Source organism: Larus michahellis, chromosome 3 (genome assembly GCF_964199755.1).
Source record: "Larus michahellis chromosome 3, bLarMic1.1, whole genome shotgun sequence".
Taxonomy (NCBI): Eukaryota; Metazoa; Chordata; class Aves; order Charadriiformes; family Laridae; genus Larus; species Larus michahellis.
In genome coordinates, this window is record NC_133898.1 from 60,292,785 (window position 1) to 60,308,398 (window position 15,614).

General features: G+C 42.1%; 1 protein-coding gene across 3 annotated transcripts in view; it reads left to right on the forward strand.

The window, feature by feature from the left end:
• The window catches only part of UST (uronyl 2-sulfotransferase), a 161,790-nt gene that overhangs the window by 66,129 nt on the left and 80,047 nt on the right, over positions 1–15,614 (forward strand). For all 3 annotated transcript variants that reach the window (XM_074580376.1, XM_074580375.1, XM_074580377.1), the window contains exon 3: positions 11,491–11,646. In XM_074580376.1, coding sequence (XP_074436477.1) covers positions 11,491–11,646 — 156 coding nt within the window. The remainder of the gene's footprint in view (positions 1–11,490; positions 11,647–15,614) is intronic.

Sequence of the window (15,614 nt, forward strand, 5' to 3'; positions counted from 1 at the left end):
TTAAAAACGCTCAAAACCTAGAAATTGAGATAATGAACAACAGTCCGTTGCCGGGGGTTGAAATGAGTGATAGCTAATATCAGCGGTATATAGTTAGCTGTAGTGGAAGGCCACCAACAGTTGATATGCACTGGACTGTAGCTATTTTGCGGAGTACATTCCAGTGTTTCGTTGGAAATTGTATTAGTTTTGGCTTTTTGTCATGGCTAGGTGCCAAAAGTTTGGGTTTTTTAAATACTATGTGGAGTTTTTTTTCCCAGTGGAAGAACTGAAAATAGCACTTGTTCTCTGAATAAGGAATAACATCATCATGTTTCAGGAGATCGGGGTACTGGGCTGTTTTTTCAAATGAAGGTGGCAGCGGCAATTTTCTCAGCACAAGCAGAGAAGGAAAGCTTTGCTTACTGCTGTACATGAACATTGCTGGTGTGGTTCTGGTTCTCCCTTTAAGGCCAGTTCGGCCAGCTTTTCAAGTCTTCCCGCTGTAAAGGGTTTACTTGACTGTTAAAGATTAGCAGTGGTTACCCTTAGCAGTGGTATGCATGTTACCATGTCAGTGGTATGAAGGTAATGTGTCTGGCATAGGTCACTCTTCTTTGGTCCTTAGACACCAAAGACTTGACCAGAGATTGACTAATCCTAGATTTTCACGAGTTCTGTGTGTGCTTCTCTGCAGGTAGGTGCAACCCCCAGAAGCGCTAGCACACCTCTGGTCTTGCTGGTGTTAGTATGTGACACATAAAAAGGGAGTGTAGTTGAGCCAAATGTGACGTCCTACTCTGTCAGTAAAAATTAACTCTTCAAGTTAAAGTACTTGAATTTCCTAGTTCAAATCTCTGTCTTGCTACCTCCTGGTGTTCTTTATATGCATCTGAAAACTCAATTTTAAAGTTTTTGCAAAGTGAACATTTGTTTATCCTTTCTCTGTAGGTTGTAGTCTGTGATGCCTATAGATGATGCTAGCTTTTTAAAAAAACACCTGTGAAATTGGTGTTCATTAGTGACTGATGGTGTTCAGTTGATATATTTCATGTCTGAGCATTTTAGTGAATAAACGGGGTGTATTTTGTTCCAGTATTTGGGTTAGCCATTTCCTTAGCAAAACTTCCTGAGATTTTTTTCCTCCATCCAAGGTGGTGAAGCTGACCTTTGAGGGCAAATGACGTGATCTTTATCAGACCTACTGTTGTTATTGATTGAAAGCTTTTCCCCTGAGAACTTGGCAAGAGCATCAGGATATGTCCCTCTTTTGGTGCAACCGATATATATGTGTAAAGGACCTTTGCACATAGATGACATAAATTACATTCAAATGCTCTATTCTCCTTTTCTTGATGGTTTTCCCGTGGGATGCCTGTCATGGACCCAGTGTCTTTTGGCAGCTGTTTAGGTGTCAGCAAAGCCCTATGCTTAGGACACGTGTGACAGTGCTTCAAAGCTTTTAAGTGAAGAAAAAATGCATGTGGGTCAGGATGAGGTCAAAATGAAAAGAAAGAAAATGCATACGCAAAATAAGTTTGATCTGATTTTATTGGTTTGAAGCTGGAAAGTGGTTAAATTCCCTTTTCACCATTCTTTCAGTTGTTACCTAGTACTTATGTGATAATCACGGAATCTTCAGAGTTGGAAGGGACCTCTAGAGATGATCTAGTCCAACTCCCCTGCTAGAGCAGGATTGCCTAGAGCACATCCCTCAGGGCTGCATCCAGGCGGGTCTTGAAAATCTCCAGAGAAGGGGACTCCACAACCTCCCTGGGCAGCCTGTTCCAGTGCTCTGTCACCCTCACTGTAAAGAAGTTTTTCCGTGTATTTGAACGGAACTTCCTATGTTCTAGCTTGTGCCCATCGCCCCTTGTCCTGTCTCTGGGAACCATTGAAAAGAGCCTGGCTCCGTCCTCCTTAAACCCACCCTTTAGGTACTTGTAAACATTAATCAGGTCCCCCCTCAACCTTCTCTTCTCGAGGCTAAAGAGTCCCAGCTCTTTCAGCCTTTCCTCATAAGGGAGGTGCTCCAGTCCCATAATCATCTTGGTTGCCCTACGCTGGACTCGCTCCAGTAGTTCCCTGTCCCTCTTGAACTGGGGAGCCCAAAACTGGACACAGTACTCCAGTTGTGGCCTCCCCAGTGCAGAGTAGAGGGGAAGAATGACCTCCCTCGACCTACTGGCCACAGTCTTCCCTATGCAGCCCAGGATGCCATTGGCCTTCTTGGCGACAAGGGCGCACTGCTGGCTCATGGATAATTTGCTGTCTACCAGGACCCCCAGGTCCTTCTCCTCAGAGCTGCTTCCCAGCATGTCCGCCCCTAACCTATACTGGTGTTTGGCATTCTTCCTTCCCAGGTGCAGGACCCTACACTTGCTTTTGTTGAACCTCATTAGGTTCTTCTCTGCCCAGCTCTCCAGCCTGTCCAGGTCACGCTGGATGGCAGCCTTATTTCCTGCTGTCCAATACATTCCCCTCTTCCCCTTCTTTCTGTGATAGGAAGGTATTCATAAACTAACATAGCACAGGAGGAGGCCATAACCACTCATTCATATCCATTCAGTCATGGCCACCTTGTTTATCTTTCTATTAGGAAGTGCTTTATTATAATACTGAAGTCCAGTTACAGCTGTGTCTTGGTGACCTAAACCTTCAGTGGAAAAATAAAAATCTGCCATTCTGGATAGAGGTAGCATGACAGGGTGTCTTTTGAAAGTGACAAACTGATTTGGTTGATGTTGCTAAGCCTTGTGACTCAGTTGAGTAACACTCGTGGTTTTACCACAAGTCTTGTGTTTGTTGATGCTGTTCTTAAATCCTAAACTGCTACCTTTAAATAGTTATGAAAGAATCTCAATTGGCTTGCAAAAAAGGGGGTGTTTTCTAGATACGATGTTTGAAAAAAAAAAAAAAAAAAAAAAAGCACACCAAGTTTAAAACCTGGAACTTGGGATGCTGTGAAGGCTTGCAAAACTGAAAAAAAACTCCATCACCCAAAAAAACCAAATAAGAATTCTAGTATTATTGTGAAAGCCTCATGATTTTGAAGATGAGGGGGTAGGTCCTGGCAGTCTTCTACTTGGGCTTTACAAAACTATAAAGTATAGTTCAGGAAATAGTAAATAGTTAATAAGGGCCATGAGCTTTAATGAAAAATGAGATTGTGAACTCGCCTAGTGGTCAACAGTAGAATCAAGACATCAGGCAAAGAGGACAGCGTGTCTTGACTGCACCGAAGGGCTCTGTGTGAGAGTGGCGGTATCGTTGTAATTCAGGGGAAGGAGGAGTTTGGGCAAGGAGGAGTTTGGGCGAGTAATCTAAGGACAGGGCAGGTGAGTATGAATAGGTAGTTCTTAGGACAGCACCCATGACACCCCCCCCATGACACCCCGGTGCCCTAGGGGTGTGTGGAGGCCTTTGCTGGCACTTGGGGATTTTGAGTAGCTGCAGGGAGAAGCTCCCTCCATTGAAATGGAAGAGTCCCTCCATTGAAATGGAAATAGAATTGGTCAGCAAGAATGACGTTTCATTTGCCTGAGCAAACCAGATTAATCATTTCAGATTGCAGAAGGGTGAAATGGGAGTGCTTGATGCTGGGCCTTGTCCATTATTGCCTCCAGCATGTGGCATCTCCGACACCACAGGATCCCCTTGTGCCTCAGACATGGACCGTGATCAGCTGGGGAAGGTATTCTGGGTCTTTGGGTAATTTTAGGTGACACTGGGATTTCTGCTATGTTCTGGCTCTGCTGGAAGAGTTGGCCAGCAGCGTGTTGACCTTCCTGTAGTTGCTTCTTGGTGTTGCTCCTTTCAGGTGGTGACATTGTCATAAACTAGATTTGAATCTGTTGCCTGCAGAAGCTATGTTGGAAATTCAGTCCCTTTGAGTTCCTCTGAGCATGCAGAGCGAGAGCACCTCGGAGCCAGCTCATCAGTAACGAGCGTGTGGGTTACAGTCCAGCAGAACTGGCCTGTTTTACAAATTAAAATCCAGTTACGGCTATAAACAACCTTTATTTCATACTGCAATTGACTTTTAAAGTGCCTGCGCAAAGTGCAGTGGAAAAGACAAGCATGCTGGAGACATTAAAATAAAATGTGAAACTGCTGAAGGGAGCCTAAAGTAAAGTGCAGGAGGGCAAACTGAAACACAGTGTGACAGATCCTTGGCAATGGTGAAACTGTAAGTTGTTGCACTGGCTGCAGCAGAATAGATAGGCAACCACAACAGGTACAAAAGGGTTAAACCTTAATGTGCAGAAAGACAAGTGCATACAGAGGAATAAATTATTTAGTCTACCTCTCGCCACATTCAAATCCAATATTATTGGTTCCCGGGGTGAATTCGTGAATATTGCATTGGAAGGATAGAAACTACTATAAGGTTACTTAAGGGAACACCAGTGCCGTGATGTAGTATAAAAAGTTTTAAAACCAGGCTTAGCTACTTAATATCTCTCATTTTCTAAGTATCCAATATAAACATGTGGGATGGATGTGATAGGATTTATTACTTAAACAGAGAATAACTGTGCCAGTGTGTTCTGAGCACATCCCAGTGTACAAACCCCTGGGCTCAGGAGGAAAACCAGCAGTTTTAAACTTTGCTGTTTCAAGATACATAGACATATAATGTGAAGCTGCTCTGGAGTTAAATCTGGCTTGCACAAATTCTGCAGCTTAAGGGGTTTTTGGTATTACGTGGAAAACCTTCCAGTGGAAAACTGTGTAATTAAAGTGACACCAGAATTCTTAATCTACCTGAACTCATGCTAGTTCCCTCAACAAGTACCAGCGTCAGTGAACCACATCCTTGCATCATTTATCTCCTTTATCTTGTTATGAGGTAGGTGCATACCAGTAAAACGATTTCCACAATGTGATGAACTTCAGAAGTAAGAGATGAAAATACTTCTTTTTGCAAGAAAACTAATGAGGGTCTTCCTGTTTTTTTTCCTGTTGTGATCTGCATGCGCTTATATAGGGTAAAGAAGAAAAAGAATGATTGGCTTTACGTTCTGCACCCCTCTCTATACCAGCGACCATATGCTTTGATTCTTCTAAATGTCATCCTGAGATGTTTTAAAAAGGGATGTCTGCAAGGTATGAAGGATAACTGTTCAGTTCTCTCTGGCACTAGGGTGATGATACAGCACTATGTCTAATTTTGGTTCCAGAAGAGGTGAACAAGTTGCAAACTGCAGAGGAAAGCAAGAAGAATGAAGAGGAGGTTGAAAAGCATGCTATGTTAAGAAAAGGTGTGGGGGGGAAGATTTGGTTAATCTAGCAGGTGTTGCTTGTGCCCCGTCCCTAAGCAATTATCTGTTTGGTAGGGTGGTTCCCTCTCACCTCCTTCATCCCTGAGAGGAGCCAGAGCTGCCATCGCTGGCGTACAGCGAGTGTTGCTGAATTATTAGAGCCAGGAGTCCTGCTCTCAGCTCCAGAGGCTGCCTAACATCAGTGACCACCTGAAACCACTAGGTGAACAGAGCATCTGCTCTTTACCAACCAGTTTGACTCTTTGTATACATGTGCTGAATTTGAACGTTGTTGTAACTTCACATACCTAAAATAAACCTGGTTCTGGGCTCTCTTTTGCAGGGAATCCTGTGCAGCAGATTGCAGAAGTAGAGGCTTTGCTCACCTGTGAGCTGCCGTTGTAGGAAGGTAAATCAGGTATACAATATAAAAGGAGCAAAATGAAATGTGTTGACAGGACGCAACCAAAACTTTGAAAACCTGAGCTTTGACCTTTTCTTTGTAATTTTCCCAGGTTGCTATTCATGTTATCATAGTTTCATTTTATAGCCATAGTATCATGTAATAGGACATGATCTGAGACTCAACACAGAGATTTTACTATGCTTTGGACTGAACTCTTTTTAGATTTGTAAGGTGCAGTACTTCGTAGAAAAATTATTGGAAGTTTTGATATTGGTTATACAGATCAGTTTTGGGGACACATCAGGAACCATGAGCTTTGGCAGACATTTAATAGTTATGCTTTTCTTAAGTCTTTGTAAGTTTGAGGACTGTGTCTACAACCAGTCCCCTTTTGCTACTTGTGCTCCATGCTTATGTTTTCAATTTATTTTGGTACTTAGGGATGTTGAATCATTAGAGAACACATTTTAACTTATTCTTCCAAATACGTCAGCTGCAAAACAGATGAAATGCATTGCTTAGGGCCGGGGCAGGGGGGGGAAGTCAAGTCATCTTTTTTCAATTAAATTAGTTGCTTCATGAAAATGCAACAGAAGAATCTTCTCTTTCTTCTTCTGCCTTATTTTCAGTGCTCTACTACAGCTATATGACTTTCAAACTTCAAAACCAAACAAACTTCACCCTTACCTTTCTTGTGGTTTCTAGTGTGTTTTCGGTGACCCATAGAGAGGATGATGCTGTCTGCTCTGCTTTAGAGTTGGTTAATTCCAAAAGCTTGTCTCAGTCCAGAGGCATTACACTCTACAGGTGGATCTTGACATAACTGGATCTGTGTGGTTTAGCTGGGGAAGAAGGAGGCTAGCTAGTAATTTATTTATTTTTTCTCTTTTTCATCTTTCAGTCATGTTTTCTGCTGACATATCTTTGTATTAGCAATTCTTTGTTGTAATTGCTTTAAAAGTGAGTAAGAATAAGTTGATACTTGTTTGGAATGAGATTTTGTGCAGCAATTAATGAAGTTAGGTTTGGAACATGTTGTCTCTTAGTGGCCTTAGAGTTTGTCTTTAAATAGGCCGTGTCAGGCTTGTGACAAACCTTAATTAAAAGGAGAGGCATCCAGTGGATCTAAGAAGATCTCAAAGCTGGTGACTGAATACCTGGTCTATCTTCGTGAAACTCACAGTGTGAGAATGGATATTCTCTGGAAATGGTAGAAGATGAGATAAAAATTAAATGCACGACAAGTAACAAAATTCTGGAATTTGTTGGTATAGCAGGTGGTGTAAGAAATTCTTCAGGCAACAGGCAAGGATGTGCCTTCTAACATCCCATGTGCAATCTTTGGGAGCATTGAAGGAGGAGAGACACCGGAGGGAAGTGGACTGTTGACAGTGCTGAGGTTTGCAGGTGCCTAACGAGCATCTTCCAGCACTAATGAGCCAAACGGGCCATTGCTTTGACCCAGTAAGCCATTTTTTAAATTCTTATAATTCTGTGTGAGTTGGACAGGGGAAAAATGAAGAAGTTGCACTGGGAAGACGTGATGCTATATAGAGATGTGTGACATCAGCAAATGTTTCATTGCTTTCACAATCTTACCAGTTTTGTCTGTTGGTTGGCCTCATTCATGTGATAAACATGGAGCGCTACGTGACCACAGGTTAGTGTCTGCTCAGAAAGGAGAAGCCAGTTCTGGCACCCACTTCTGGCCCCTCTCATGAGTAAGGACAGGGATCACTTACTTGCAGAGTTGTGAAGATAATGGATTGCTTTCTGGGAATGTGTATTTCTGACATGAGTTATTAGTCTGGGCAAATTGTACCTGGGCTGGGAAATTTTTGGCAAGTGGGCAAAATTATACTGGATCTGGCTTAGTAAAAGTAGAGTAATTCAGGTCTTTGAGTGGATCCCTAAATTGCTGACACTGCAAGTAATTATCCAGCCTAATCCTTTTTAAATGGTGCAAAGGTTTACCTGGAGACAAAGCCACCACTGAAGATGGAAGCCTGGGCTTTTGTCAGACTATCTGAACATTTGCTCTCCTCCTGAGACTGGCAGACCTAGCCTGCAGAGCTGCTTGAGAGTCGTCATCTGTAATGCAAATTCATTTTGGGTTAAACTTGCTTTTTCTTCTCCTCGGTTTCATTTGCAATGGTTCTTGACATCTTATTTAACTGTGGAACAAAAGAAAAAAAACCCTCAGTTTGAACTGACAAGTAAATTGTTATAAAAGTTTCCAAACCCTTGGAGAGAGCTATTTTAATTATACTGTGGGTTTTACTTTTTTTGTAGTCCTAAGTACTAATTAATATAAATCCAAAATGAATTACATGTTTGAATTGTTTATATTACCTCTGGGCTTTGATGCAGTGCTCAATAAAGTCACTGTGTAATTATTTTTAAGTTGCGTGTATTGTTACATGAATATCATGTTGCCAGAGCATCACCTCAGCAGTTAGTCAGTCTACATGATACATACTCTCATTGTAAAATAACATGTAATCCAATTAGCATTTTGTAAACCTCCAACTGCTGTTTTCCAGCTTGTTTCTGCTAATATAATAGGAGCCTTCTTTTCAAGTGCCGTCTCTGCCACCATCTCTTACATTGTTGGAGTCTGTTGTGAGTATTGTGAGGGGGGAAAAGAAAGAAGTTCCTCTCTGGAAAAAGTTTTCAATTTCTTGCAATTCTAGATCTGCCTGGTAGAAACTCAGGTTCCTGGAAGAAGTATTTCTTCTTCTAAGAAATTCATCATTTTCTAAAATGCAGAAAGCAGATTTGCAGTGTCCTAAGGGAAGTGGTCACATCAAACAAATACTTGCTTATATACCAAAAGCCTGTGTATTGCATGTCTTCGTGTACTGGGCACACCTTCTGGTGCATTTAGGTGTGTGAGTGCAGTGGTGACGTAAACAGATGAAACACGAGCAAAGCTTCAGCAGTGAATCCCTAAAGCTGGCCACGTTCAGCAGTGCTGCAAGTCAGGTTTCGATTACTGGTAGGGACTGTGCTCTTTTGAAGTGAGCTTTGAGCTGTAGCACTTATCTTGAATCTTGTCTGATTTTACCCAAGTGTATTCAGATTTTACTGAATCAAGGCATTGATATATCGGCCTCCTCTAACCCAAACAGTTGTCTGAAAATAATAGCCCTTTATTTCAGTTTTCTCTGTCTGCAGTGAGTATTTGCTTATGTTTTCTTTTTGGGGGTTGCCGTGGTTATCGTCTGTGTGCAGAACAGAATTGTGCTACGTAGGAAGGTGAGTTTCAGAAACAATGGTGAGAACTGGCCGAACTTGGTAGCAGCTGTCACTTTTTTAGCTCATAAAGTTGTTTGCACTTAGAATAGAGACTTTACAAAGGCCTGCTTTAATTTTACTTCATTTTTAAAGGATGCTATTAATAAGATTCACACAAAGTTACTGGCTAATCATCAGGGATTTAATTATAACTTGAATGTAATCTGGGTGCAGCAAAATTCCACTTGAAATGAGTGAAGTACTAATGAAGAAAAAATTTTGCTCGCTATGTTGCAAAGTGCAACTCTGCTATGAAAATCAAAGCAGTAAATAATTATGAAGCATTTTTAACTGTTTCCGTAGGCCTAGAAACTCATCATTTCTCACATTTCCAGGACGCTAGGCAAGCACATGCTGTATGTGCTCTTGCTCCTTCACTGGCACTTGTCAGCATCTACTTAACATTTCTCTTGAAGACTTTCACATACTTGCACAGCAAAGTGTGCCAAAAGTGTAGGTCTGAGCAGAGGAGAAACTCCCATTCCACAAGTTAGAGTGGTGGTGTGTGGATAGTGCTGCGGGGCAGTGGCAAATACCTATGCTGGCTTTTGTTACGCAAATAAATGAATCAAAAAGGGGACAATCCAGAATATGGTTCCTGTTCTTGCATAAGAAAAACTTGCATTGTGGTGACCCTGGTGTTACAATCAACATAATAAAATGTGTTCAAATGTTAACCTTTCTGACATCATTAGCAGTTGTTTTGTAAAAGTTTAGCTACGGCTGTAACATAGAGATGTTAAATTCATCACCTTTGGAGTTCCCTCATCATTGAGGCTGGGATTTTGCATTTCACAGGAAGCAAGGCTTCTAAGGAGTAAGGGGCTAGGTTTCTCATTGAAAACTTTAGATAAACATTACAAAATAGTAAGGTTTGGCATGTTATGTGGGTTTTATATGAGCCTCGGGAGGCCCATGTTTACTTGCTGAATTGGCGGATGCGATGTCCTGGAACTTGGAAAGCTTAACTGAGGCCATGAATACCAAATACCTACCCCTTCCCCAGGTAAAGTGGAGAATGACAGCTTCCATATTTATGTTGCAGTGAAGGATATCCTAAACATTGCAACCAGTAAAAACAGTTATGTTCTTTTGGTCATGGAGTGTAATGTTGATAGCAAAGTGCCAGTGTGTTCCCATTATGTATAAGGGAATCCAGATTTTTTTCTTTCATTTTTTGTTCCAGTTTGCAGTCCTCTTTGAAAGTAATCTGAAGGGTTGCCTGAGGAATCGTTTTGCTTCCCTGATGAAGATCTATTAGCTGTTCAGATACTGAGAGAAGTGCCAGAAGTCCATATGCCTCATCTGACCGCTTTTATGTTAGAAATACTCCTGCTGGGAGAACATGATTGCATCAGCAGCATAAGTAACTATAGGTTGAGATACACCATCACTTTGGCACGTGAGCCATTCCTTGTGCTGAACACATGTCACCTGGAACCAGGGTGCAGACCCCATGTCGGGAAACATTTTGTGCAGACATTTTAATAGAAAAATGAGCTTTTCATAAGTGAGTGCCATATATGCACTGCTGTGGATAGAACTGTGAGCTCCTGACTATGTTAGGCAATTTAAAAGGCTTGAAAACAGATGCTTCTTGGCCTGTATTATCAGATGTTGCTGCTATATGCTATACGCCAAATATTGTCTATGGCAATAGTGTGACTTCAGAATGCCTTTTACTGAAAGAATTGCCCTTGGACATCATCCAGGAACAGAACAAGCCTGCATCCAGTGTACTTCAGGACAGTGAGTTACTACTCGTTTGTTCTGGTTTCCTGAGAAGGAGAGCATGGTGCAAGAATTCGTGTGGGATGGAGACTGTTCCCAGTGGGCAGGTTGCATGTGACTGTTCTGTTTTGAGGTTTAGTGAATGTTACCTGTACACTGGTGATTAGATTATGCCAGTTGGCCTCCAGGTCACCTGTGGCTGCAGCGTAGTTTATTCCACAAGTACATACCTAGCCAGTGACATGATTTCTTCTCTGAGTCTCTTTGGAAGATTCATGTTTATATATGAAATTGAAACAGTTGGTTAATTTTAGCTCTATACAACTGGTGGTTGGTTGGGTTTTTTTTTCTTTTCAAGCTGAAGTTTTGCAATTCCAGCATTCCTCTTGTGTTATGTCAACTTCATTTTGAGTTGCCAAACTGTTGTGCAAATTCACTTCTGTTCTTTGTATGGGAGGCAGTCAACTAAAGCTGACTATTTGCAATGAGGTTACAAGCAGCAAGCTTAAGTCCATCATCATCTTCACTAGAAGACATCAGCAGTGGCTAAGTGTTTCTGGACTAGCTACCAATCTGCACTTTTACATTAAACTGGATCACGAGGGGAAAATCTTGGCTTGCCACCTCCTGAGCCATGCATTTCTATTCTAAATCGCTTCTAGCTTGCTCATGGAAGTGAATGTTTCTGACCTGGGCAGGGCCCTAGAAATTCTCCTGTATGTATCTGTTGGCTTACAGTCAAAACATGGTGTGATTCAGAGGTACACAGAAACAAAAATACTGACTCCCATTTTTTTTTCAATCTTTATTTAGGTACTTCCTTTCCCCAGCCAGGTGGTCTACAACAGAGTTGGAAAGTGTGGGAGTCGAACTGTGGTTTTACTTTTGAGAATTTTATCAGAGAAACATGGATTCAACCTGGTTACTTCTGACATCCATAACAAAACAAGACTGACCAAAAATGAACAGGTAAGTTACTCCTGTTCATCTTAGATCCTGTTTTCGTATTATGTTCGTGAAACTGAGAAACGAAGGCATATGCTAGCAAGAATCGTATTGAAAAGGTGTACTACTGCTTTGACCTGAGTAATCAGCCAGAATTCATCTTCCCCTGAGTGGCTTCAGTTAATAGGAGAAATGGGTAGTAGAGCCAAGAGCAACATGATGTGGAAGCTAACCAGAAAAACTGACTTACAGTGAGCCAGCTGTTGAATTCAGTCAGCACAGCAGTTAGCCCGGCAGTGAGAAGGGTTAGTACAAATGAAGTTAGGTGCTAACAGCTTCTGGGACCTGTATTAATGTATCTGCAGGGCACAGCCATTTATCGTGTTAGCAGGCCAGCTTGTTCAAACCTAGCTTGGGTCTCCTTAAGCAGAGCAGGAGTACTTAATAGGCAACGGGGAGGGGGGGGATTGCTCACTTTCTTAATTCACTTCTAGTGATCACTTGCTTCAGAAAGTTGTTTCCCAGGACCGTACTAACCCATGTTGCTATGATCTGACATGTCCTTGATCCTATCTCAGCCTCTTGCTCATACGTCTTTTTCACGGTATTGCATAACCCTCACTAAGGCAAGTGAAAATACCACATGAAACTTTTTTACCCGGACGCCCCTTTTCATGTTCCCTTAAAGTTATAGAGGGCATTGTTTTGCAGCTTTGATTCCACAAAAGAACCAGTTATTTAAATTCCCTTGTATGTAGGGTAACCATGTGCCCTCTGTGAGTATCACTGCCATCACTAGATACTGATGCAAGTCATACAAAAAACCTCAGACTCCCAAGCGTACAGATGTAGTCAGATGCTGTACACACGACTGTTGCACACACTGCCCACAGCTGCTATTTTGATCTGCTGATCAGGTAAATGCTGCAATAACTGCCTGCGTCACTCCTAGGAATAGCAGCCTGCAAACCACAAAAGGATGTGCACGATGATCAAAATACGCATGTGGGCCTGCCAGTGGCATTGTGCTGTGATTGGGGATAACTTATTTGTAGTCTGTTTATGAGCATAAGTTTGTGATTTTTAGATACAGCAGTTCATTCCAAATGGAAATTTGGGAGCAGATGTTGCTCCCGCAGGTCCCACCTTCCTCCCTTCCAAGGTGGCCGTGGGGGTCCCACCAGCAGCTGGCTTACCTAACCCCACATGGTGCTCAAACCAGCCCAAGGTGGGGACCAGCTTGCCAGGGCTGCAGCAAAGCCCAAAGGCTTCTGTGCATGGCTGGGTGCAAACCCCCAGTGGAAGGCTGTGCGGGAGGCCAGTGTACCCCCTCCCACTGCCCCCGCCTGTGGCCGGGGGAAGGGGCAGAGCCCTGGGCTGCAGCTACTGCAGCATCCTTGTCTGTATCCCACCGGCAGCACCACAGAGCCTGGGGAGTTCGCAAAACGGTCCCATCAGGTCAGGGTCAAACTATTCTATGCTACAGAGCCTGCCTGGGTAGTTTTTCTGCTTAACTGTAGGACATGGGATAGGGGATTTCCATGGGTATGACTGCTTTTGTGTTTTGGGTTGTTTGGGTTTTGTTTTGACTATGTACTTCATTGAGTTTCATCGCTGATTGGAAGATGCATCATAAAACCTAAAAACCTTTCAGGTATTAATAATAACCAGCTTTCACCCTCACCAGCTACTTGGTTTAAGTTCTCTTCTGCCTTTCTCTGGTAGGCGGATTGTCCTTTGTTAAACGTGATGGAAGATCACATCTCAACAGTCTTCTGTGCTTTAGTCCAGCATGTGGAGATTCCAGAGAGGCGCACGCTAATTTTTGATGCAACCAATACACAGCCAGAAGATAGATACCTGCATTACTTCTTGCACTCCAGAGGCTGTTAGGTTACTAGACAGCGAATGTACTGGAACACCGATGGTGCTGGATGTATTGCTACAGAGCTGATGATTTACTCTATGGATTGCTCTACTATAACTTGAGTCTCTTTATTTTAATTTATGGCTTATTTACATAGTTACAATAGGTTCATAATTTAATGAGTACTTTTGCTGAAAAGTACCTTAGATGGCCAGGAAACATGCCTGGAGACAGTAACTGTTCTGTTGTTCAGGGTATTTTTAGTTGTCTTCTAATTTTTTTATGAGCAGAATATGAAAACATAAATTATTTCTCCCACCTTTAATGTGGTGTACACAAGAGGAAGTTAAGAGAATGGATGGTCTCAGGCTCCAGGCATTGGAACAAAAGAAAAGACGGCTGGGCTGTAGGCTCCCAGCGTGAGCATGGGCTTCTCGCTGGAGATGATACATCTCTCTTCCTTCTGTCATTTGTCTGTCCTGTGTTTGGTTAAAGCCCTGATCCAGCTAAGACTTTTCTGTAAATATTTAGCTTATGCAGTCTGCTGTTGTTAAATAAATTTAAGCACGTAGGTGTTCTTAATGACTGTGGAGATTGCACGTAACTGGAATCCATATTCTCATTGCCTCTTCCAGTTTCCTTCCTACTAAGAAATTTTCCCAAATTATGTGTGCCTGCTAGCAATTAGAAGTGTAGCCTTTGAACATCTATGGGCATAAGGGAGTGAGTTCTGGAAACAGATGAGTTAATCTGTGCCTTACCATTTGCTATAATGTTTCCAAGTAAATTAAATACAGAAAATAACATGTAGTATTCATGTATACAAAATCAATCTAATTGATGTGGCTTCAAAATGACACAAGAACTGTTGCTAAATGAATTCTTCCCCTTCCCTGGCTTCTTCCCCCACCCCCATTTTTTTGCATTTGGAAAAGTAAGAATGAGTATGCTTGTAGATATACAAATACCAATCAATCACATGCAAGAGTAATTGATAGTTTGCCCTCACGTTGTTTCCTTCTGCCACCTATCCTTTTGGCCGTGCAGCCAGCCTTATATATAATTCCACACTAAAAATCCATCACTAGCTTTTCTTAAATGCTTTTAAAGACAGAAAATTGGTCATAGCAGCTCGGGGAGATGAAGAAATTCTTGAAACCAATCCAAATTTTTGAGAGTTGAAAATGAAGATCTAGTCTCATTCCTGTGAGTTGTTTATGGAAATGAATACCGAGATGAAAGTGATATACCAAATACCTGTAGATACTTGTGCTTCCTGGACCCTATCTGCCTTCAGTAGAGACTGAAAACAGTAGAAGAAGGTAAAGAACTCACAAGAAAGACAGATACACAGAGATATTTTTTTTTTTTTTGTCCTATTTGGTAGTGGAGATCATAGTGTTACCCAGCTGACCCCACCTGGAAAATCCCAATTGCCTCAGCATACATTTTGACCTTGGATTCTCCCAGTGAAATTCATCAGCTTAAAAAAAGTAATAACATTTTGGCTGTTTCCTGGGCAGGATTATTATCTGATTATTTCTTCTTGTTCCCAGTAGAATTTACCTATTGCAAATCTAGAACTAAATGGGACTGCTCTGAGCAGCCAGTGCATGGAGATGGCCATTTCCAGAAGAAGGAAAAAAGGTGTCCTCTCTCGCAAGCCTGAGTTGAGTTTTTGTGTGGGAACAATGCTGTGGCTGGAGCAAAGCCATCCTCCACGTTTCTCCCCTTTCCGGGAGGGCCCCATCCAGTCTCTCAGTGTCATTTCACTGTGCCATCTGCTGGATTGTTATTTACAATGCAGCAACAGCTGAGTACAAATACACGGATGATGCTGAGCCACTACGGTTTGATTGCTTCAGTATGGCCAACTAAGATCCTACAGTGGTAGTGTAGGACAGTAGACAAGGAAAAACCTTTCCCCTTGGAGTATTGCCTCTTGGTGTTCTTACTCAGATGGGCTTTAAGATTCAAAAGTAGCTTGAGATTTACAGGATTGCCTCTGTTTCTGGGTCTGCTCTTCTTTAAAGATCCTGTTTAAAAGTCAGTGCAGAAAATGAGTTTTGGAGAAAAATTTTGAGTAGAAGCTTAAGCAAGGAGTCACAGTGGTAGAGAGCAAATC